This window comes from Magnolia sinica, chromosome 9 (assembly GCF_029962835.1).
Source record: "Magnolia sinica isolate HGM2019 chromosome 9, MsV1, whole genome shotgun sequence".
Lineage (NCBI taxonomy): Eukaryota > Viridiplantae > Streptophyta > Magnoliopsida > Magnoliales > Magnoliaceae > Magnolia > Magnolia sinica.
In genome coordinates this window covers 19,843,273-19,866,956 of record NC_080581.1, presented here as the reverse complement: position 1 = coordinate 19,866,956, position 23,684 = coordinate 19,843,273, and the positions used below count along the sequence as shown (strand labels likewise).

At 38.4% G+C, this 23,684-nt stretch overlaps 1 protein-coding gene across 3 annotated transcripts in view; it reads left to right on the top strand.

Annotated features, from left to right (window-relative positions):
- LOC131254702 (aberrant root formation protein 4) overlaps positions 1–23,684 on the top strand; it is a 59,577-nt gene that overhangs the window by 31,234 nt on the left and 4,659 nt on the right. For 2 of the 3 annotated variants that reach the window (XM_058255395.1, XM_058255394.1), the window contains one exon: positions 12,997–13,048. The exons of the other annotated variant lie outside the window; for it this stretch is intronic. In XM_058255395.1, the coding sequence (XP_058111378.1) occupies positions 12,997–13,048 (52 nt within the window). The remainder of the gene's footprint in view (positions 1–12,996; positions 13,049–23,684) is intronic. 3 annotated transcript variants of the gene reach the window in all.

Sequence of the window (23,684 nt, the reverse complement as noted above, 5' to 3'; positions counted from 1 at the left end):
CCCAGCTTTGAAAAGATTCGGTCCTCATGTTTGATAGCCGAGATCGATCCATGTACAGGTGTTGTCTTTGTAACTTGTCCTTGGCTTCGATGCTAGTTGGTGGTGAAGGCCTATGTGTCTAATAAGCATCTCTAAGTGTTGGATGGCATTGTAAATCAGGCCACTTGTTCCATTGCTTTTGTATTCTCTATGTTTTTTTTTTTTTTTATATTGGCTTCCACTTCCTCTTTGGCAATGGAGTTGGTTGCATTAGATGATGGTTCATTGATCGTGGCTTATTCTCAAGCTCTCGTTCAGCCTCATAATTCTGTCATGTCTTTTCTCTGGGCACAAGTCTTTGATCTGCATGCTTTGATTATCTTTGGGATGGGATAAAACATCTATCTCAACTTCAATAGAGACCATGGAGTTAGTCGGTATGATTGTTGAGCTGCTCAGCCTTTCCATCAACTTGTCAGTATGGATCAATTTAGAACCACTGACACCTTCCATCAGTTCATTGGTTGGTATTTCTTGTGATTCAGTTGATGCTTCATCCAATCCAGCCATTGATCCATCAACAAAGTTATCCATAAATTCCATTGGACGATCTAATGGTGGATTCCTTGTGATTATCACCTTGGATTAGGATGTTTTCCTTAGGAACCTCTTCCTTGGGTGTTTCAAACATTACTTCCTTAGGTTCCATTGGTTCCTTTTGTTCTCTCATTGGTCATGCTATTCTTCTTCTGAAGATTTGAAGGATGACCAGATCTCTTCAGACATCAAGTTAAAGGTAACTATTCTTCGATCCTTAAATGATTTTACGAGTGTTTTTCTATTCATGATGGATGTCTTGACAATGCATCCATGGCTTTCCCAGTATCAGATGATGAAAATCCATGGGAGCGACGTTGAACCAAACATCCTTGAAGTATTTCACTTTGAACGAATGAGTTATCGAATAATATTGTTGGTCCTTGCTTGTAGAGTATCCCTACTCTAATAATTTTGTTATTGCCTCCTCAGATATGAAATTCTTGTGATTATTCCCATGGATTATTACCATCTATGTAGGTTTGTTGTGTACCAAAACTCTCGTTGTAAATATTTTACTGAGTAATGCTACAACTATTCACTTGAGGGTGATTCATCTTCTACTAGCGACTCGTTTCCCCTCCCTGGCGCATTTAATTAGACAAGAAAGTGCGTGCAACAAAAAGATCTCTGGGGCCCACTGTGATGTTTGTGCAAAATCCACTTCGTCCATCAGTTGTGCCAGATTATATTAGGACATGAGTCAAAAAATCAGGTTGATACAAAAGTCAAGTGGGCCACATGATATGGAACAATGCAAGTGAGGATGCCTGCCGTTGAAAACTTCCCAGTGCTCACCATAGTGTTTACATGACATCCAACCTATTCATAAGGTGGAGGCATCCAGGATGAAGGGAAAAGTTCAAATATCAGACTGATCCAAAACTTCGGTGGGCCCTAGGAAGGTTTCAATGGCATGCATCCCATTCCCACTATTCTCTTTACCATGCCAACTTAAGTTTTGGATCAGCCTGGTTTTTATAGTGATGTCCTAACATGATCTAGATTCTAGAGCAAATGATGGATGGATCGGAATTCACACAAATCATGTTGGGACCCATAGATATTTTTGTTTCACGGACCACAATCCAATTAAATGTGAGGAGAGGATATGTGTTGGAATACGAGGACGAATCACTCAGGCCAATCCCCCCCAAGCAAATTACTATAACATTACTCTATTTCACCTTGTGACTTAGGAGGCACTCGACCCTAAATAACATTAATCTTTTCTATAAGTTGTTGGAGCCAATGTTTTTCATATCGTTATCGTGTAATGTATCGCACCTCTGGGATATAGATACATATCGATTATCGCATGGGATATATTGGTTGTATCGTGTAATGTGTCACAATTGTTGGGAAACATGGGGAAACATTGGGAAATCGGTTGAAGTTTTCAATGAAACTTCAGGGATTGTTAAAAAAGACATCAATACACACTTAAAAATAAAAAATTTACTAAAAAAACAAGCACACATATTAGGTTTCCTTTGTATGGGGTCCTAATCTATACGTTGTCTGACTAGATTGATGTAAGTATATTCAAGTCTAGTCATATAATTTATAAATGCAAGAATACATGTACGGAAACACATGCAATACATTCAAAAGTAAAAGAAGAATCACTAGATTAGGTTACATACATGTTTGATTTTGTGTTTGAACACAAAGATTGCAATCGATTTGCCAGAAATTGAGAAATTTTGAATTTTCTCAATTTTTCGCAACTTGGCCCATATCTCTCGAATCTTGAAATCAAAGCTCTAAATCCATGATTTTTCATGCAAAACATGAAGAATCATGGATTTGTAATCATTTGACACTGATTTAACATGATTTACAGAAAAAAATGATAAAAATAAAAAATGCTCATCGAATCAAACATGTGAGATATATTGGCACTACCTGTGCATTTCGTATCGCATAGGTGGGATACAAGATATATCATGGGATATATCGTCCGATATTGTCGATACTGAAACCAATGGTTAGAGCATCTTCATTATGTCCCCTTAGTTCTCTCCCACCATGTTAATAATAGAAGTGCCACGTCTCATGGGCATCAATTTTTTTGGCTAGCCAACAAGGGTTTAATGAATGTTTCAGGGGATGGTAAAGGGCTGATTTGGATTTAGTGTTACAATTGTGTTTCTAATTTGGGAAAATTTTGGGGAAGATGGGAATTTAGATTAGGGAATTCAAGGATTTTGATAAATTAGGTGTTAGGGTTGAGGGAAAATTGAAGTTTTAGGGTTTTGGAAATTTGGGTATTTTGGCACAATTATTATTTTAGGTTGGGAAACTTGGAGAAATTGAAAGATCTGGGGTTTGAGATTTGGGAAAATTTAAGAAATTGGTGAAATAGAGGTTTTAAGATGGAGAAAATTAGGGGTTTTGTTAAATTGGGTTTTGGGTGAAGGAAATTGGGGAAATTCGTAAGTCTAGGTTAAAGAATTGGGGAATTCTGCGATTGGGAAAATTTTTGGTGATGGCAAAGAATTGGAAGTAAAAGAAAAAAGAAAAAAGAAAAGAATGAAACAAAAACCCAAGGAATGGAACTTGCTCTGATACCTAAATAATGTAAATAGCTTCAAAGAGATTGAAACTAATTACAAAGTGAATCCCATCTACTAGATTCAAAGCATAAAGATGATAAAAGGAAAGATAAATATGTGCTCCACAGAAAGCTGACGGAGTCACATTGATGGTTTCTAGGGCATTGTTCTTTCTCGGTATAAAAGTTGCTTGATTCAAAACAGAGGTTCTTTCCCAATGGAAGTATGCTCTTGACTTTAGGGCATGGAAAACTGCGGGCCCATCGATACTCCTCTTAATGCCAACTGTAAAATTCAGTTGGAGGATGGTGCTCTATTCCCGATCCTCAAGTTTTATAGGATTGTTGAGGAGTTGATTTATCGAACAATCACTCGACCAAATATTATTTATGCTATTGGAATCATAAGCCAGTTTATGCATGCTCCTCACACAGCTAATCTTGAAGCTGTCAAACATATACCTCGCTACATAAAAGGCTGACCAAGACGAGGGATGCTCCACTCACCTTATGAGTCACGACTTTATTGAACGCAGATTGGACATGAAGCCCCGACAACAAACTATCAAGTTATGAATATTGTACATTTGTTGGCAGGAATTTGATCAGATGGAAGCAGTGTTTTAGATAGCCTACACTACGTAGCTGAGCTTAGCCTTCGTGCTACGTAGCTCATGAAAATAGATTAAGCCATGTGTAGCCTAACACTACACTAATTAACATGTGCTACACACTGTGGCCCACGCTACATTCTATGTAGCATACACCACAACTTATTTTGCACTAAACAATTAAAACAATTAATGTTTTCAATGATTTGTTAAATCTTTCTATTTTCAATATAAAAATAAAAATTGAGATGATGTTTTCGATAGGAATTGGTTGTTTTCAATGATTTAAATAGTATTAGTATTAGATAAGTTCTGTTATTATTTCAGGATGTATTTGGTTGTATCAAATATCAGGAAATATTAAAAATTTCATGATATTTGGTGCAACCAAGCTCACCTTAATTAAAAATCTAGAAGTAGCTTGTAGACTTGTAGTGCAATGAAATTTTATGATATTTAGTGCATAAAAGGAGGTTTCTTTTCTTTTTTTCTTTTTTAATAACAAATTGTAATCAGCTTGTTGTTGTAGTCAACCTATGTAATAGAGTATTAGATAGTGCTTGATTGTAATCAACCTATGTAATTGTCTATTACATTGCGCTTGTGGGAGTTTTATGCTCTCATTTCCGGTCTCCAGCTCGAATAAAGGAGGGTTGTGTCAGCTTGGCAGTTGGTGTCAAACTTAACATGAATCCAACCAATATGACATTGCGGCAGAAAAAGATTCATATAACTGATCCCAAGTCGTTGGGATAAGGCCTAGATGATGATGACGATGATTTAGTTCAACGAAGTGCACCTTAATTAAAAATCTACAAGTAGCTATGTAGCTTATGCTACACCCTATGTAGCTTACACCACACCCTACGTAGCTTATGCCTCACTCACACCTTTGAGGGGTGAATGCTACGCCACACACTATTCGCTATTTAAAACATTGCCTCAAGAATAAAAATCTTAGTGTGGGTACTAAGCAATGGCATACCCCACTTGCGAATACTCTGGTTGAACAAGTTGCTGAGAAAATTGGTTTTCTGGTTCAGGACCCCATGAAAATGGGGTGTGACAATCAAGTCGCTATCCATATCTCTACAAAACATGTTTTCCATGAACAAAACTCATTGACGTTGACTGCCACTTTGTTCAAGAGAAAATTTGTGTAAAAGAGATCATCACTTCATATGTCCGATCTAAAGAGTAGCCAATTGATGTGTTTACTAAATCTCCCAATGGCTAGCTGGGCATGATCGATATTTATGCTCTAGCTTGAGGAGTGTTGAAGGAGTACACCTCGCGCATGCACCTACAACATACCATTAAATATTGGGCTTCTCATCTATGCTATTTTTGTGCTCCTTCATTGTACTGTACTGATAAAAAATCTTATTGTACTTGTGCTCAGTGTTCAGAATATCGGTATCATTACATGTTTTGATGATCGGAAATACAGAAACATGTGTCTGTATCGTCAATATTATCTCACATACATAGAAAATATCGCTGTTTGAGGGAAACATTGTGGAAACGTTGGGAAAAAGGTGAAACTTTTTAGTGAAATTTCAGGAGATGTTAAAAGTCACATGTTTATGCAGGTAGGAAACATTGGGAAATAGGTGATTTTTTTTAGTGAAATTTCAGGAGATGTTAAAAGAAACATGTTTATGCATGTAGGAGTCAAAATATTGCAATAAACAACTAAATATATAAAATTTGTAATCAATCAATAGATCAACCAACACATTAATATATGAAATTTCTACATTAATTAACCGTGAAGAACACATTTTCCAATCTAAAAATAGAAAAATTAGATTTTCACCAATTTCCCCCATTTTCCACTTAATTTTTTTTTTTTCCATTACGAATCCATGCCAATGCATGAGAATCATGTATTGACATGGATTTCCATTGATTCTCATGCATTGACATGGATTTCTATTATAAGCCCCTCCAACACCATCTCTCTCCCCCCCTCATTGTTGTAATGAGTTGGAATTTTTGAATTTGGGGAGAGAATCTGATTTGATGAGGATAATGTGAAGAAGAGATGAGAATATTGAGAGAGAAGGAGGAGGAGAGTTTGGGAGAGATGATATGTGTTAGGCTTGCATGCCCTAACACATAATATTTTATTATGAAAAAGCATATAGTACACTGCAGGGGAATAGGGAAGTGTGCACATGCACTTACACTAAAAGAACACACTAGAAATATAATACACTAGCATTCTCTATACTCCCCCTCAAGTTGGAGCATAGATGTTGATCATGCCCAACTTGTCACGAACACGATGAAGAGCATCTCGACTCAAGGATTTTGTAGGAACATCAGCAAGTTGATCCCCAGATCGAACAAAAGGAGTGACAATTTCCTTAGAAGCAATTTTCTCCTGAATAAAGTGACAGTCAACCTCAATATGCTTGGTTCGCTCGTGGAAAACTGGGTTACGAGCAATATGGATAGCCGCTTGTTGTCACAGTGAAGAGAAATAGGACCCGAAGGAGGATAGCCAAGTTCTTCAAGAAGATTGCGAAGCCACACAAGTTCACATGTCGCATGAGCCATAGCACGATATTCAGCTTCAGCTGAGGACCGGGCAACAACTGGCTGCTTTTTGCTCTTCCAGGTTATAAGATTGCCACCTAGGAAGGTACAGAAGCCGGATGTAGAGCGGCGATCAAAAGTACTACCTGCACAATCGACAATAGCCCGAAAGATGAAGATGACCATGCAATTGAAAGTAGAGGCCAAGACCCGGGGCTGATTTTAAATACCAAGTATGCGGTAGACAACCGTGAGATGAGAAGTACAGGGAGCTTGCATGAATTGGCTAACAACCCCCACTGCAAATGAGAGATCTGGGCGAGTAATAGTCAGGTAAATAAGCCGGCCTACAAGTCGTCGATACATCTCAGGATCAGTAAGGAGAGGACCATCATCTGGTCGAAGCTTCTGTGAAGTATCCATGGGAGTGGTAGCAGGCTTGCACCCTAACATGCCGGTCTCCATGAGAAGATCGAGTGCATATTTTCGTTGTGACAAGACCAATTTGGATGATGAGCGAGCAACTTCAATTCCGAGGAAGTAACGAAGAGGACCAAGATCCTTGATTTCAAACTTGGTCTTCAAAAAATCTTTGACCTCCCTCATTCCAGCAGAATCACTACCGGACAAAACAATATCATGCACATAGACAATGAGAACCATGATGCCCGTCGATCGACGACATATAAAGAGAGAATGATCAGCATGACTACGAACAAAGCCAAACTCCAAGAGAGCCTGACTAAATTTTTCGAACCATGCACGTGGAGATTGTTTGAGTCCATAAAGAGCCTTCTTCAACCGACATACAAGTGCAGGGTTGTGAGAAGCAACAAAGCCAGGAGGTTGATGCATGTAAACTTCCTCTGTAAGATCCCCATGGAGAAATGCATTCTTAACATCAAGCTGAAACAAGGGCCATGATAAATTAACGGCCAAGGAGAGCACAACACGAATTGAATTAAGCTTAGCCACTGGAGAAAATGTCTCGAAGTAATCCACACCATGAGTCTGGGTGTAACCTTTAGCAACAAGACGGGCTTTATAGCGATCAATTGAGCCATCTGGAAGAAACTTGATTGTATAAACCCATCGACAGCCAACAGGCTTATGGCCTACAGGAAGTGGCACAAGATCCCAAGTATGATTCTTCTCAAGAGCAAACATTTCTTCTATCATCGCCTTTGTCTAATCAGGACTCTGAAGAGCATGTGAGAGAGATCTAGGAATAGTCTGTGATGAAAGGGAAGCTGCAAACGACTGAAAAGACGGTGAAAGATGATCATATGAAACGAAATTACTAATGGGGTGTTGAGTACAAGATCGTGACCCTTTGCGCAAGGCAATGGGAAGATCTAAACTCGAGTTAGGAGAGTCACCTGAACCAACATCCAAAGTAAGCGGAAGGGTAGATGACTGAGCTTGTGAAGATTTATCTCGACGCTGATACACCCGCAGAGGCTTAGGCTCAACCATATCACCAACAGGATGCTGAATAGAAGGGAGAGGAGTTTTCCCATGATCATTAGTGGAAAGAGGATAACAGTTATACTCCCCCCTGATGCGCAAGAGGATCACAGAGGGATCTACCTGGAGAGGAAAAAAAAGAAAGATCCTCAAAGAAGGTGACATCGGCAGAGACATATTTCTTGCGAGTCAATGGGTCAAAGCATTTATAACCTTTCTGACTCCGAGTATACCCTATAAAGACACATTTAATCGCCCTGGGACTAAGTTTATCATTACTCCCATCCAAAATTTGAACAAAGCGTGTACAACCAAAAACTTTAGGTTGTAGAGGAAATGGGTTATCATGAGGATACAAAATAGTAAATGAAGATTTATAAGACAGAATACGTGAGGGTATACGATTAATAAGAAAAGTAGCAATTAAAAGAGCATCACCCCAAAAATGTTTGGGTAGATGCATACCAAGTAGAAGGGTGCGAGCAACGTCAAGAAGATGACGATTCTTTCGTTCTGCAATACCATTTTGTTGAGGAGTGCGAGCACATGACGTCCTAGATAAAATACCACGTTCCTGCAAGAAGGACAGAAAGGCAGTAGACATGTATTCTCCCCCATTATCAGAATGGAGGGATTTGATGGAACAATGAAATTGAGTGCACACTTCATGATAAAACACTTTAAATGCATCAAATACTTCACTTTTAGATTTCAAAAGATAAATCCAAGTCATGCGGGAATAATCATCAATAAAGGTAACAAAATATCTAAATCCAAAAGTCGAGGTAACCGGAGCTGGTCCCCAAACATCCGAGTGAACCAGAAGAAAAGGTTGAGATTTCCTCCCAGAAGAGCTAGGAGGAAACGTAGCACGATGATGTTTAGACAATTCACAAATATCACAGCATAATGGTTTAGTGACAGGTAAGGAGGGAAATAAAAGTCTCAATCTAGCAATGGATGGGTGGCCTAAGCGGCAATGCCACCGAGTCATGGACTCTTGATCTAGAGAAAGGGTACAAGAAGCAACAGGTGTATCATCGAGAAGATAAACGCCTCCTCGCTCATGCCCCCACCAATCACTCTCTTCGTCTGTAGGTCCTGAAACAAACAATAAGAAGGAAAGAAGGTGATGGAACAATTGAGTGATTTAGTAAGAGAGCTAACAGACAATAAGTTTAATGGAAAACGAGGCACATGCAATACGGAGGACAGACAAGGAAGAAGAGAGAGGGATGGAACCAATCCCAGAGATGGGAGATTGGGTTCCATCTGCGACTGTGACATACTGAGTGGGAGAAGAAGAAGAAGAATAAGAAGAAAAGAATTGCAACTTACCAGTCATATGGGAGGAAGCTCCAGAGTCAAATGACCCAGGAGGTAGGAGAGGATGACGCAAGAAGGGCGGTACCTGACTGGGCCGAAGCTGCGTGAGAAGGCTCAGGAATATCCCGAATGTGAAGCCGCATAAGGGCATCATATGCTGCCCGAGAAATAATAAGAGACTCCCCTGAAGTAGACTGCTCAGCTGTCGGGGTGGAAGACTGTGTCTCAGAAGCAACAGAAGCAGTGGCATACGTAGGACGACCATGTAGCTGCCAGCAATAATCAATAGTGTGATTAGTTCCACCGCAATGTGAACAAATGCGGGAACCATCACGTCCTCGTCCACGACCACAAAGACTACGACCGCCGCGACCGCGATCTAGATCGCGGCCTCTACCACGACCACCAAAACCAGAAATGCGCCCTGAGCTCAAGGATGGTACCCTAAGACCAAGGGAGTACTGATCGCCAACAAGATGTGCCGAACGCTCGGGTGGCACAAATGAATGAGAAGGAAGAGTAGAGATCATAACACGCTAACACATGGCATAGACTGTCGTCAATGGGGGAAGAGGATCCTGCATAACAACCTGATCGCGAACGTGAAGATAATCAGAACTCAACCCAGCGAGGAACTGCATGATACGAGTATCATCCCGTTGCTTATGAGCATGTCCATGATCCTCTTTACATTTGGAAGGAAGAGGCTGATACATATCTAACTCATCCCACATACCCCGAAGCATCGAATAGTAGTCTTTTAAGGATCTGGAGTTTTGTTGAAACCGACCAATTTCTTGAATAAGCTGGAATACCCGTGAAAAATTTTGAGATTCCGAGAACATATCATGAAGCGTATCCCAAATGCCTTTAGCCGAGGATAAAAACATCACTGAGTGGCTAATCGAGGAATCCATGCTATTCAACAACCATGCAATAACTTGATAATTCTCCTTTGTCCAAGACTTGTAGGTAACATCTGTAGAGCTTGGGGAATCATCCAAAATATACGACAACTTGTCACGGGCTCCTAAAAATACTTTTACAGATTGTGCCCATTGAAGATAGTTGTCACCATTCAACTTAATGGAGGTAATCTGCAAGGGGTTGGGTTCAAGAGACCCTATGCCAAGAGATGAGGGCCCTTTGTTAGCTATAATAGAGTCCAAGAGAAATAAACCTATGCCAAGAGAACCCCTATGCCAAGAAAGATTGATTCAAACAACTCTATCTCACTCAATCCTTCAACATAACAAGAGATAAACCTCAAACAAATATCAATCATCCAAAATACCATGAAACGCAGTCAAATAGGGCCTGACCGAGTGAAAAACAGCCCAGCCACACGCCCATTTGAGGTTAAAAACCTCTCAAACATTGATCTTAAGTAAAAAATCCACCATGGATAGCTTGGGAGGAAGATTTCGGTCCATCTTGAGCAAAGAAACCGAAGAAAAGCTTACCGATTTGAGGTAGATCGAAGAAAAACGGAATCTGGAACCGATTTTCGAATTTCTCTATTTCGCCCAAAATACCATGAAATGAGGTCCAATAAATTCTGAAAAAATCATGACAAATCTTCTAAAATCAAGATCTATCAAACCCCTAAACTTTTAGCTCAAACAGAGCCCATGCGTCCGTACAACGCTGACGTCAGCCGTACGGCTGCTGACGTCAGCAAGGTGACGTGTCGCCTCTCAACCTGTTGGATGCGGAATGCCTTGAACTTTCTCTGATACCAAGTAGAAAAAGATTTGATGAGGATAATGTGAAGAAGAGATGAGAATATTGAGAGAGAAGGAGGAGGAGAGTTTGGGAGAGATGATATGTGTTAGGCTTGCATGCCCTAACACATAATATTTTATTATGAAAAAGCATATAGTACACTGCAGGGGAATAGGGAAGTGTGCACATGCACTTACACTAAAAGAACACACTATAAATATAATACACTAGCATTCTCTATAATAAGCCCCTCCAACACCATCTCTCTCCCCCCCTCATTGTTGTAATGAGTTGGAATTTTTGAATTTAGGGAGAGAATCTGATTTTTTTTTCTATATTTAGAGGAAAAGTAGGTTTTGATATATATATATATATATATATATATAGTCCTTTAGATAGTGAGGGCCCTTGATCCCTAGACCTCTTTTCCTCAACCAAGCCTCCTTGCACTTGAGCTACTTGATATTTTTGAAAGAGAAGTGGAATTAAATAAAGTTATTCACTTGGTTTCAAGGTGGTTTGGAAAAATAAAAGAAAAGAATTACATAGTTAGGACTCAAAAGGCCTAACCGTCTACACGCCTCTAACCAACTATCCGAAGCAATGTTTTATTCTAGCACTCAACAAATTAAATACATAACTATGGGATCTGATGATATTTTCTACACAAGTACTAGTCCCGCTACACCAAAAATACTACCAATCACATGATTCTATTTATATCAAAATATGTGGGCTGTAGGTATGAATGGCCCATAGTCAAATCTAGAAGCAATTTAATGAGTTTACTTTCAAATGGTGATTTTCACTAATGTTTTACCAAGGATATGATACTTCTTATGTGTGGAAAGAAAGAATAATGACTTGTGGTCTTTTCCCAAGGTTCATGATCATGTGGCCCACGTGCATCAGATGGTTGATGCAGGTCTCAAGTTATATACTCATGAGAATATTAATTGTGTTTTCTAATATGGAAATCATTTATCTTGAATCTTAGAGTTATCTATGGCAAGTAGATCAATTAGGCAAGTAATAAAATTAGTAGGTTATCAAATATAATAGGTTCTGGAAAAAAAAATTCTCATTTTTTTTTTCTAGGATATTACAAGGTTTCCCTGTGATCAAATATCTCAAATTTTCCTTGGTCGTGCAAAAAAGTTGGGTTGACTTAGACCACTGTAAATAATTTTTACCATTTAATTTAATAGAGGTTATCTAGACCCTTAAAAAAGTCAGATGGGTTTATAGATCTAGATTTCAGGTCACTTTTTATCTCCATAACAAGTAAGAGTACCTCACAGGCACAAATGCAGGCCCACCTAGCACAATCAATGAGCACCGCACTTGAATATTGCACATGATGCACACGTCACCTCAAACAGAATAATCGACCCACACGTCCACTACTTCCAACCGACCACGAAGAAATATAGCCATGAACACGGCATCCAACACGGGCAAACAACCCACAAGTTTACAGCGATCACACTTGAGCTGATATCATTTAAGAAGCCAATGTCTTCATTCCCCCTGCACAGGAACTATTACAAAATACTTGGCATACAAAAGAAACAAAAAGGAGATCCAAGGTTTCTTAAGAAATTTTTAGCACAAGCAACATAAGAGACACCATGGGATAAAGGAAAAGAAGAAATAAAAAGATTTGGAGAAGAAGGATAAAAAACGATGAAGCTGAATGGGCTGAAGTTTAGGTTCCCCCTTATATTATGAAAGTTTCATCACCAAAACAACTCATCTAAGTGGGCCTATGTAGGCCCATATCACATTCATTAACACATTCCATTCCAATATTCTCCTTTGCTTTCTTTTCCACAAGAATTTCATTACTACATGCTTATGTCCAAACTCATTTATTGTTATATTTGGTACTTACATGAACTGATATGTTGCAATAATATTGTTTAGACGTGCCAGCATGTCTGGCATCAATGCTATGGCTAGAACTTGCTGTCACAAAAAAAAAAAAAACATTTCACTTCATATGTGGCAAGGAAATGGATGGTTGCTTATATATTTATGATTCCAGTGCATCCTATTTTTGCCTTTCAAATTTAGATTATTCAGAGCCGTCAAGTTTTTCCACTTGATGTCAATGAAGTACTTGGCTTCTCAAATTACTGGATGAGTAGTTGTAATTCCATGTATTTGTTCAATTGTGTATACCTGCAGGTTGTATCGGCTCTCAACCTTTACAGATTTCTATTGATAAAGGAGTCAACAGGTAAATGGTGCATATTATCACATTGTTAAAGTAGACATTTTCTAAGCAGGTTAATTTGCTTCTAAAGAATGTTCTTCCTTTGTGGAGATAGTTATGTGATTTAGCGTCCATCCTACTTTTAGATAATTCCAAGTCTCAAACTTGCCAATGGAACAGTATAGGATTCAGAAATCACATTTTGATTAGCACATTGTCCTGATAAAAAGTAGTATTAGAATGCTTATCAGATGTACGTAATGCGTATGTTTATTGAGCTTAGTTTCGAAATTGATTTATTCAACATGAGTGCGAAATAAGGAGCAAAGTAGGTGTAACATGGTTATCTACATGTCATCAAGCTGGCATGCACTCATCAAGATGGTTTTATCCTAATAGACCTTGATCATTTCTTGCATGCTATTTTTCATTTGATATTCTCAACATGAGTTACTGGATCTCATAAGAGATTACAAGAGATAGTTGACGGTGGAGGTTGCCACCTGAAATCGTGGCATCCGCCACCTTGCCCCCCCCCCCCCAAAAAAAAAAAAAGGCTCCGAGGTCTCGCAACGGTGAATTTCAAGCACATCTATAGGGAGGGCAACGGCACGGCGGACGGTCTTGCTCAGGTGGGCAGTGTGTCCCAATCACGGTTATTTTTCTCCTGTTTTGCTGATCTTCCTCGGCATGTGCGGGGCATCCTTTTCCTCGACAAGGTGGGTCTCGGATCAATTAGGGAGAGGAAGATTTAGATTGTGTCCCCTCCCCGGTTTCCTTTTTTTGAAATTTTGTTTTCTTCCTTTGTTTGGCCTTTACGATAGGTCTTCTTGTGGTCCTTTTTTCTGAGGAAGTTCCTAAGCTCTGTAATTTTTGTCCAGATTGAATATATCACATTCTCGTTTCAAAAAATAAAATAAAATTTAAATTTTTAAAATTTAAAAAAAAAAAAAAAAAAAAAAAGAAGGTTGCCACCTGAAAGCTAAAGAATGATGGAAACTTCCATGTGAAGTATTCTGAAGTTGAACTTGATGATAGCTCTCTTGATAATCCTAGTCTGTCAGTGTGGCTGGATTAATTAGGAATGAAGGAGGTAATATGGAAATCAGCTGTACTAGAATAGTTTTTTTTAGAGACCAGCAGAGCAGAATCATGTATTTATTGGAATAGTCATTTTTAGAGACCAGCGGAGTAGAAGCATGTATTTATTGGAAGGAATTCAAGTATTCTTCTGTGGTTTAGGAGTCACTACGCATTGGTACCATCTTACTAAACGGTGCCACCCCTACAAACCATTGAATTGATGCACTTGAAAATTTATCCAGACCATCCAATCAGTGGGCCACCTCTTGGATGAGCCAGTCCAAAGATCACATTGTTCGGTCAAATCCATCACCTAATTTTGTATAGGAAAAATATGTATAGATCAGCACTGCAGAGAAAAGTGTCAAATGGCTGGAACATCTGCATACAGCAATTTTGTTATCATTGGCCCGTCTAGTAGGTAGCTTATCTATTGGTCAGACCAAATAGATTGACATAATTCTCCTATCTTATGAGTTATTGGAGCAGTACCCATTATTAAATGGTACCTGATGTGCATCAGATCCTGCTTTGTTCTTCGACCTTCTTTGACCCCCTTATAGGGTCAGGCCATAAGGAGATTCCTCCAAGTTTTATTAGTTGGGATTGTTGTAACAAGGATTGGGATTGTTGTAACAAGGATTTCACTTGAAGACGCAGATGTAATGGATGAAGTACATGAAACGTTCACTACTTTAGATATTTGTTTTCACCATGCTCATAAGGAAGCAAATGACTCTCCTAACTCATTGTTAAACAAGTTGTTTCTAGCATCGTTTAAGATCTCGAAAAAACTTGACCCAACTCATCCGTGTTGACTGGATGCAATTGGAGAGGTGCGTGCCATCGTGTTTTTCATCGGGACTCTGTCAGGTCGACTTGGACGACTCAACAGAGTTAGTTTTAGGGTTCTAGTGCTAGAATCTAGTGTCAATAAATAGTCTCTCTTTTTAGTTTCCCCCTTGTTCTTCCTTTCTTCTCTTCTCATTCTCTCAACATGCACACACTCTCATCTATGTAGCTTGGGCAAGAACTAATTCATCCTTTCAATCCTTTCAATAAACGTTAGCAGATGAAAACCTTTCAAGATAATAATAATAATAATAATAGATGGTATTTTCTATTGTGAAAATATGAGGTACAGGCGTACAGCACGGATCATGCATCTAATGGCGTATTTGATTTTTGGTTGCTTGAATTGTACCTGTGATTGTTGCCTGCTCAACAGATCACCATCTTGAGACCCTGTTATTTGTACCCTATCATTATGTTTTACTTTTAGTGGTAAATGTGCAATAGAACAGGGCATGCTGACCCCAGGAAAAAAACAAAAAAAAACATGTCGGAGACTGTGAGTGGGAATTGAGAACATATTTTGAAGTGGGACCTTGAGTTATAATGCAGTTTGAGTTTTCAGTTTGTACACAAGTGGGCCCATTGTCAATGATCCCTTCTTTTCCAGAATTTTATAAATTTCTCCATTTTAAAATAAATTTTCTGGAGTTTCCACATTTTTTAAGCAAGAATCATTTTTATATTTTTAGATATTTTTAGCATAATTTATTTTTGAGTTTTTCATATGAATTTTTTCGAGACTCTCACCCGAGTTTTCAAGCCAACTTGACTCTGTCGGGTTTCAAATTGAGTATTTTTTTAAAAAAATTTAATATCTTTTCTTTGAGACTGTCACCATCTGCAGGGGGCTTCTATTCACCCATGCAATTTCATAATTTTGCGTTTGTTTTACCTTGCATCTTTCTTTTTTCTTTCCTTACCAAAATTTAACAAAAAAAGGGTCAATGGCTCACATGGTAAAATCAAACTGTTTCCCTCAAACTATGCATTAATGTGGGAGAAACTACATGAGAACTAAACATTTTGACTATTTAGTAAAATATTTGTTTCAAATGATTATCTTGACAATTTTCATTTCATATCACACAAGGAATATCCATGGGAAGTCATTAAAAACACACACAATGTGTTTCAAGGATTCAGATCTACATGGAATAGGCAATGGCATCCTCATGTTAGAATAAATTAGTGTGAGAAGACAAGAAACCATTTTATTATTTGATTGAAAAGGAATTTCATCTGAGCCTAGTCATTGCCCAGGACATGAGACTCCTGATGTGAAAATCAAAACTTAAATGTAAATGTTATCTCACAGCTTCACTATATGTGTACTGATCTAGTAGATGTTGCCATATAAACACAGGGCCAGGCCGGATATACTGACAGTGATTGTCATCATGGTTGTCTGTTTGGATGGATGTAAAACTGTTGATTCTGCCAAATAACCATCACTTCTTTCCATAGTGGCATTCCCTGACATAAGATATGAGGTGATTGTTGTCTAATGAAATTGAGGTTTCCACTTGTATCTGAACAGGACCCCTAATTTGGAATCCTGCTTTCTCCAGTAAAAATGGAAATAATCACTCTACGATCATTACAATTTCCGCTACACACCTTGAATTCCTTGTATCCAAACATGGCCACTAGAATGGGCCATGAACACATTGACAAGAAATTCCTTTCATCATGACATCATTGATAGCCATAGGATACTACATAGAAGTGGGTTTGGTGTTGTGTATGGCCATGACCTAAACCATGCTTTTTGACCATTGTATGATACTTGATGGAAGTGGATTTGGGTTCTGGTACTTGTAATCAAATTCGAGTAACCACTCTTTGTTACTTGAATGTGGGTACAGAGTACAGAGTACAAACATTACCGCAACACCATTCACAAGTTGGGATTGCTGCCAATCCAGTTCACAATTTTAGTTCAAACATTAGCAGGACTAGTAGTATCAAGGGAAGAGGAATCCATTATCTGTATTCGAGTTGGTCAGTCTAATTTCATAGAAGTTACAAAGTCTCGTAGCTGACAGTACAAGGAATCAGGTTCTGAATCATGAGGAGTTCACGAAACATTTGCAGGATGAGATCCCACAGTGTATGTTGTTTGCAGATGACATAGTTTTGATTGACAAGATGGGGGAGGGGTGTAAACACAGCTAGATTTAAGAAGTGGTGCTTTAGAATCTAAATGATTTAAAATTAGTTGGATTATAACGGAGTATATGGAGTGCAATTTACTAACAATAAGAGTGGAAACGAGGAATTTGTTAAGATTGCTGACCAAGAAGTTTCCCAAAATGACTACTTTTAATGTCATGAGTTGATAATTAATGAGAATGGAGAGATTAAGAAGAATGTAGGCCATAGAACTCAAGTTGGGTGGAGGAAGAGATGTGCCTCTATAGTTTTATATGATCATCGTACCACTCAAACTAAGAAGGAAATTTTATAGGATAGCTATAAGACCAGCCATGCTTTATGAGACGGAATGTTGGGCAGTTAAGGAACAACATGTTCATAGGATGAGTGTAACTGACACATAATTAGAAATGAATGCGTTCAAGGGAACTTAGTGTTAAGCTTTTCCAAAACGCAACCGAATTTAAAAATTTGGGAAAATCTAGATTTAACATAAATATAATTCAATGCCTGTTCCTCTCGGGAGGCTTTCGGGACACTTCACGATTGATTGAAGCCTCGGTGGACTCAATCAAAGTATTTGTTTCCAAGTGGGCCACTCTCTTGAATGTTGAGCATGATTGTATTAACGCAGCGTTAGGGCTGTAGATCTTTTGGGATTTTGTCTTTGCATTCTTTTCCTGTCTTGTTTGCAAGCAGGTATTTAATAAAATTTCCATTATCTCTCCAAAAAGAAAAAAAAACATAAATATAATTCTATGGATCCTCATCTAGTATCATGAAGTTTCTACCAGAAAAATATTTTTTTATGACTATGGTTACCTGTTAATCGCCATCATTGAGAATCGCATAGATTGTGGATGCTGCACCTTCAAAGTAAAAGGCCTCTCTCAGATATATCCCAGATGAAGAGAGGAGGAGAGCCAACACATCACTTACTAGGGCAACGCACAAGAGCCATCCACGGAGGACCCCCACACGTGTGAACGTGTGGACATAAAGGAGCAGAAAAAGTTCTCTCTATTTTTCTCTTCTCTTTTCTCTTTAGTGGTGATGACCAAGGGGCTGGAACATCCAAGGCTCTCTCCAATCCCTCCAGCATATGATATATTTATGAGGAATTAGGCTTTCAAGGATAGACACCAGTATTGTGCTCCAACACCCAACAAACTTTAGTATGGCCTACTACATCTAAAGTCTGTGACCCAATTCCTCCACTTATCATCTAGTACCCATGCAAATCAAGTGATGGACCACAAGATCTCGATTGTCGGAATTACCATCAAGTTTGATCAAAACCTTTTAATGGTTAAAACAAAAAATCAACGGTAGAAAACATTCATAAAACCACCTAAAACATTTTTAAGTGTTAGGCCCAACAAAAAACCGTTTGATGGATGGCTCAATCTACCAGATCTTAGCCATAAGAATGTTCTTAGGTAACTAGTAGATCCCTTGTTGGATCATATGGACCTCAATCGTATCCTAATGCATGTACTCAACAACTTCCACGAATGGGTTGCTGCAATTGGCCCTATGAGTCAGGCTAAAGCACATTAATCAAGATATTGAACTCCACCTATGTCCTCAGTTCTAAGCATTAGTTCAAGCTAGTACATACACAAGTCTATCTAGATTAGGCATTATGGGTCTCTCAATCCAGAGACTTGAAATGATCCTCCAATGCAAGTATCCAACGAGTCTGATAACAAGATCCCATATCCATTAATGCTAATACTCCCATGTGGGTTAGGGCAAAGGCACTGACTTGTTGTCAAGCCTGATGGTGAAGACCTTCCATCTCAACTCGTCATTGGTTCCCTCACACAGGATGGCCACAAGTTCGTTCTAAAACCAGCTACGTGATCATGGACTAATAGGGTGCTGAGATCCTTACACCCTCTCCTTTTACCCATGTATATGTATGATTAGGATATACCCACTTGTTAGTTATGACATTAATAACATGTCTTTACAGGTCCCATGGCCATCATGATTAATGTACAAGATCATAAATTCAATGGATAAGATCATCACCTTGGCGTTTCAAGGCACACGACTCCAACACTTAGGAGTAGCACTTACGAGTAACAAGATGAGGGAAACTGGACTTAGATGGTTGGGTCATGTGCAATGGAGACCAAGAGTCGTGTTGGTTAAGACTCAGTTGGTATAAGTTGAGGTTCTAAAAGTGCGAGGGGAAGGCCCAAAAGCGGGGGTGGAGGTAGGAAGAAAAGACGTGATGATCTATGGTCTAATTGAAGTTATGGCCATTGATAGAGTGGAATGGTGGATAGGATTCAAGTAGCCGATCCCTAGTTAGGATAAGGTTTAGATGACAATGATGATGAAGAAGCATGGATAGTCTATATCATAGTTCATATGTCTGGCATGACGAATGTAGGATATGTAAATAAGTTTTGGCATTGATCAGTTATGACATGAGGAATTGTAGCTTGCTAGTTGGAGGTTTTGTAATGATAGTATAACTCAAAGAGTAGTGCATTTTGTTGTTTCTTACTTGGAGGCGGTTGACAATAGAAGTCACATTTGGGCTTTGTTTAGTGGGATGAGCTGCTGAGTTCTGGTCATTTTGAGATTACTTTATGGCAGTATAGGATAGATCTTTTGTGGAATTGGTATGTTACAAAGCAATTTCTGACCATGATTGATTATTTGGAAACCTATTCCATTGCATTATCCTCGTATCTCAGAACAATGTTTGGTGTCTCTACCAATACAATGTATCCTTGTGCATATCAACTAGTTGAAAAGGTGAATAAACCCTAAGAAGTTGGGTGTGTTTCTGCCACCATTTCGCTTATATAAATACAATAAGCCCTCATAAGAATCCATATTACATAAAAGCCCTTCTACCACATATCTGAACACTCCCCCTTAGCTTGCTAAGAACATATTCTAACCTTGTCTTAATAACTCCCATAGTGACAATGTTAGCCTACTGATTCTCTGTTGTTACAAACTTACAAATGGTAAGCAAAGATCTTAAGAGATAACTTGCTCATGAATGAAGTGCCTATCTACTTCAATATGCTTGGTACAGTCATGCTAAACTGGATTTTGTGCAATGATAATGGTCGCCTTGTTATCACAAAACAACTTTATAGGAGCATTTGCCTTGATTCCCAAATTACGTAACAGAATTTTCAACCACAATAACTTTGCTTCACTATGTGCCATAGCCCTGTACTATGCTTCAGCGCCAGACTTAGCCACCACAATTTGTTTCTTGCTTCTCCAAGACCAAATTTGATCCCATAAAAGTATAATGTCTTGTAGTCGACTTTCTGTCATTTGCACCACCAGTTCAATCTGCATTAGTATAGGCCTCTCTGCATAGATGACAGTGATCTATAAATAAAAAGGCCATTTCTAGAAGATGCCTTCAAATATCTCAAGATTCTTTCAACCGTCTCCAAGTAAGGAATCCGTGGAGCTTGCATAAACTGACTCATCACACTTACTACCAATGTTCGAAATATTGGTGTCGCGTTACGTATTGCACCCTTGGGATACGGATACGTATCGGTTATCACATGGGATATATCGGTTGTATCACGTAATGTATCGCTGTTGTTGGAAACATGGGGAACCATTTGGAAATTGGTCGAATTTTTCAATGAAACTTAAGTGATTGTTAAAAAAGATATCAATACAAACTTATAAATCAAAACATTATAAAAACCAAGTGCACGTAATAGGTTTTCTTTGTATAGGATCCTAATCTATGTGTTGTCTAACTGAATTGATGCAAGTATATTCGAAGTCTATTCATATAATTTATAAATGTAAGAAGACAGGTGAAAAAACAAGCAATACATTCAAAAGCAAAAGAAGAATCACTAGATTAGGTTACATACATGTTTAATTTTATGTTTGGACACAAAGATTGCAACTAATTTGTGAGAAATTAGGAAATTTTGATTTTTTTTCAATTTTTCGCTACTCGGCCCATCTTGTCCAAATCTTGAAATCGAATCTCCCAATCCATGATTTTTCATGCAAAACATGAAAAATCATGGATTTGTAACAATTTGACATTGATTTAACATGATATACAAAAAACGGATTGAAAATAAAAAATGCTCACTGGATCGAACATGTAGGATATATTCCACTACTTGTGCATTTCATATTGCACAGGTGGGATACAAGATATATCGTGGGATATATTGGTAAATATCATCGATATTTTATACGCTGCTTACTACTTATGCTATGTCAAGTTGGGTGAGAGAGAGTAGCCGACTAACTAACCTCAAATACATTTCTTTATTCGGTAACAACCCCCCCTCACCTTGGCTCAGCTTATGATTAGGATCAATAGAAGTGTAAGATGGTTGAAAATCTAGCTTACCAATCTCCTTTAGTAAGTTTAAGGTGTACTTTCTCTAAGAAATAAAGATACATTTCTTTGATGAAGCAACCTCTATACCTAGAAATATTTTAGATTTTCTAAATCCTTGATCTCAAATTCTTTAATTCTTTTGACAAAAATTCCTTCAAGTTTTTTTTTAGAGATAAAAATTTCTTCAAGTTTTTAATCTCCTGGGAATCATTTCCTGTCACCACAATATCATCCACAGAAACAATCAATGTCATAGTCAATTGTCCCCGGTCACCTCACAAAGAGAGTATGGTCCGCGAACTCTGTAGACAACCAATCATCTTTATTACTTGACTAAACCTCTCAAACCAATCCCGAGGAGATTGTTTGAGTCCATAAGTAGACTTCTTCAACCTACAAACCTTTGTTTCATTGTTGGGGAACCTGAAACTAGGTGGATGAGCCATATGCACTTAAAGTCTCCATAAAGAAACATATTCTTCACATCTAGTTGATATAGTGGCCAAGACAAGTTGACTAAAAGTGACAATAGAACCTATAGAGTTCATCTTGGCTACAAGTGCAGTTGTTTTCTAATATTCAATCCCATATGTCTAAGTGTAGCCCTTAGCGACAAGTTTAGCTTTATGCCCACCTGACTAGTGTGTTTCTAGGAAGACCCATTTGCAACCCACTTTGGATAAATCTACCAATTCCCGTGTGTCATTCTTTATTAATGCCCTCATCTCTTCCATCATAGCCTCATGCCACTTTGGATTGGAGACTGCCTCTTGAAATCTAGAAGGCAAAGAGACGGAAGAAACCAAAGGCAAGAAAGAATAATAGAAAGGAGATAAGGCTGGAAACAAACTTTAAGTTAGCATGCAAAGTACACTGAATGATTGAAGCTTCCCTTTTCGTAAGGCAATGGGAGCACTATCCTTAGAGAAGGAAGGAACAACAAATGAGAGGGATTACCTAGTTCCAAAGAATCAAATTTAGTGAGTGGACGTGCCTCGGTGATCACTCCTTCCTAACGTCTTGTGTATACTTGTAGTTCCTTTGCTTGTGAGTGTTGGGTTGCATTAGTAGCAATATTAATAGGATGCTTTAGATTAATTGGGTCAACAACCGATGGATTGCAAGGAACGGGAATTGGAAGGGGATAAATTGGCGAAGGATGCTTATCTTCCAACTCACTAAGCTCCCCATGAAGAGAGGTAGGGTTATGGCAAAAGAAAAGCAAAAAAGTGACATCCATAGCGACAAAACGTTCCTCAGACATAGGATCAAAACACTTGTATCCCTTTTATGTGAAGGATCCCCCAAAAAAGTGACATCCATAGTGACAAAATGTTCCTCAGACATAGGATCAAAACACTTGTATCCCTTTTATGTGAAGGGTCCTTACTCTTGCTCAGGTGGTAGACTCTCAGGAGTTTCAACTCCCGGTCAAGGGTTCGAGTACCCATAGGTGTGAAATTCCACTAGCGTGAGTGTGTGTGCGTGTGTTTTTTTTTTTTTTTTTAAAGGATCCCCCAGAAATACACCTCGAGAGGCTTTTGGATCTAACTTGGTCCAATTCGGATTCAAGACATGAATAAAACACACACCCAAAAACAAAAGGTGGAACAATGAAAGAAGGCCGATATGGACAAATGACCTAATGTAGGGACTTTTACTTCAATACGTTGGATGGCATACGATTAATAAGATAGCTGGTCATAAGCACTGCGTCAGCCTTTAAGGGAGAAAAAAAAAAAAAAAAAGCTTTTGAACATGCATCCTTGTTAAGAATCTTTGAGTAACTTTAAGTAGATGATGATTTTTTTTTGTTTTTTGTTTTTCCACTCCATTTTGCTAATTGTATGGATAAGAGCTTTGATGTACCATCCCATACTCTTGTAAGTAGCCTTGTAATTCACCTTTAAAGTATTCTTGGGCATTATTTGACCCAAATATTTTTATGTTCTTATCAAACTTACCATCTTATGAAATTTTTTAATACAAGCGACGTCTGGAATTTATACAATTGAAAGTATTGTGATGCATTGGCAATACTTTGCGATATATTGGCGATATATCACTGATTCCTAGAAATTTTGAAACTATCAATGTTATCGGTATTGCGGAACTGGCGTTATCGATTATATCATTGATACTTAGAATAATGGTCCCTACATATCAAAATGAACTATATAAAATGGAAACAAACTTTTA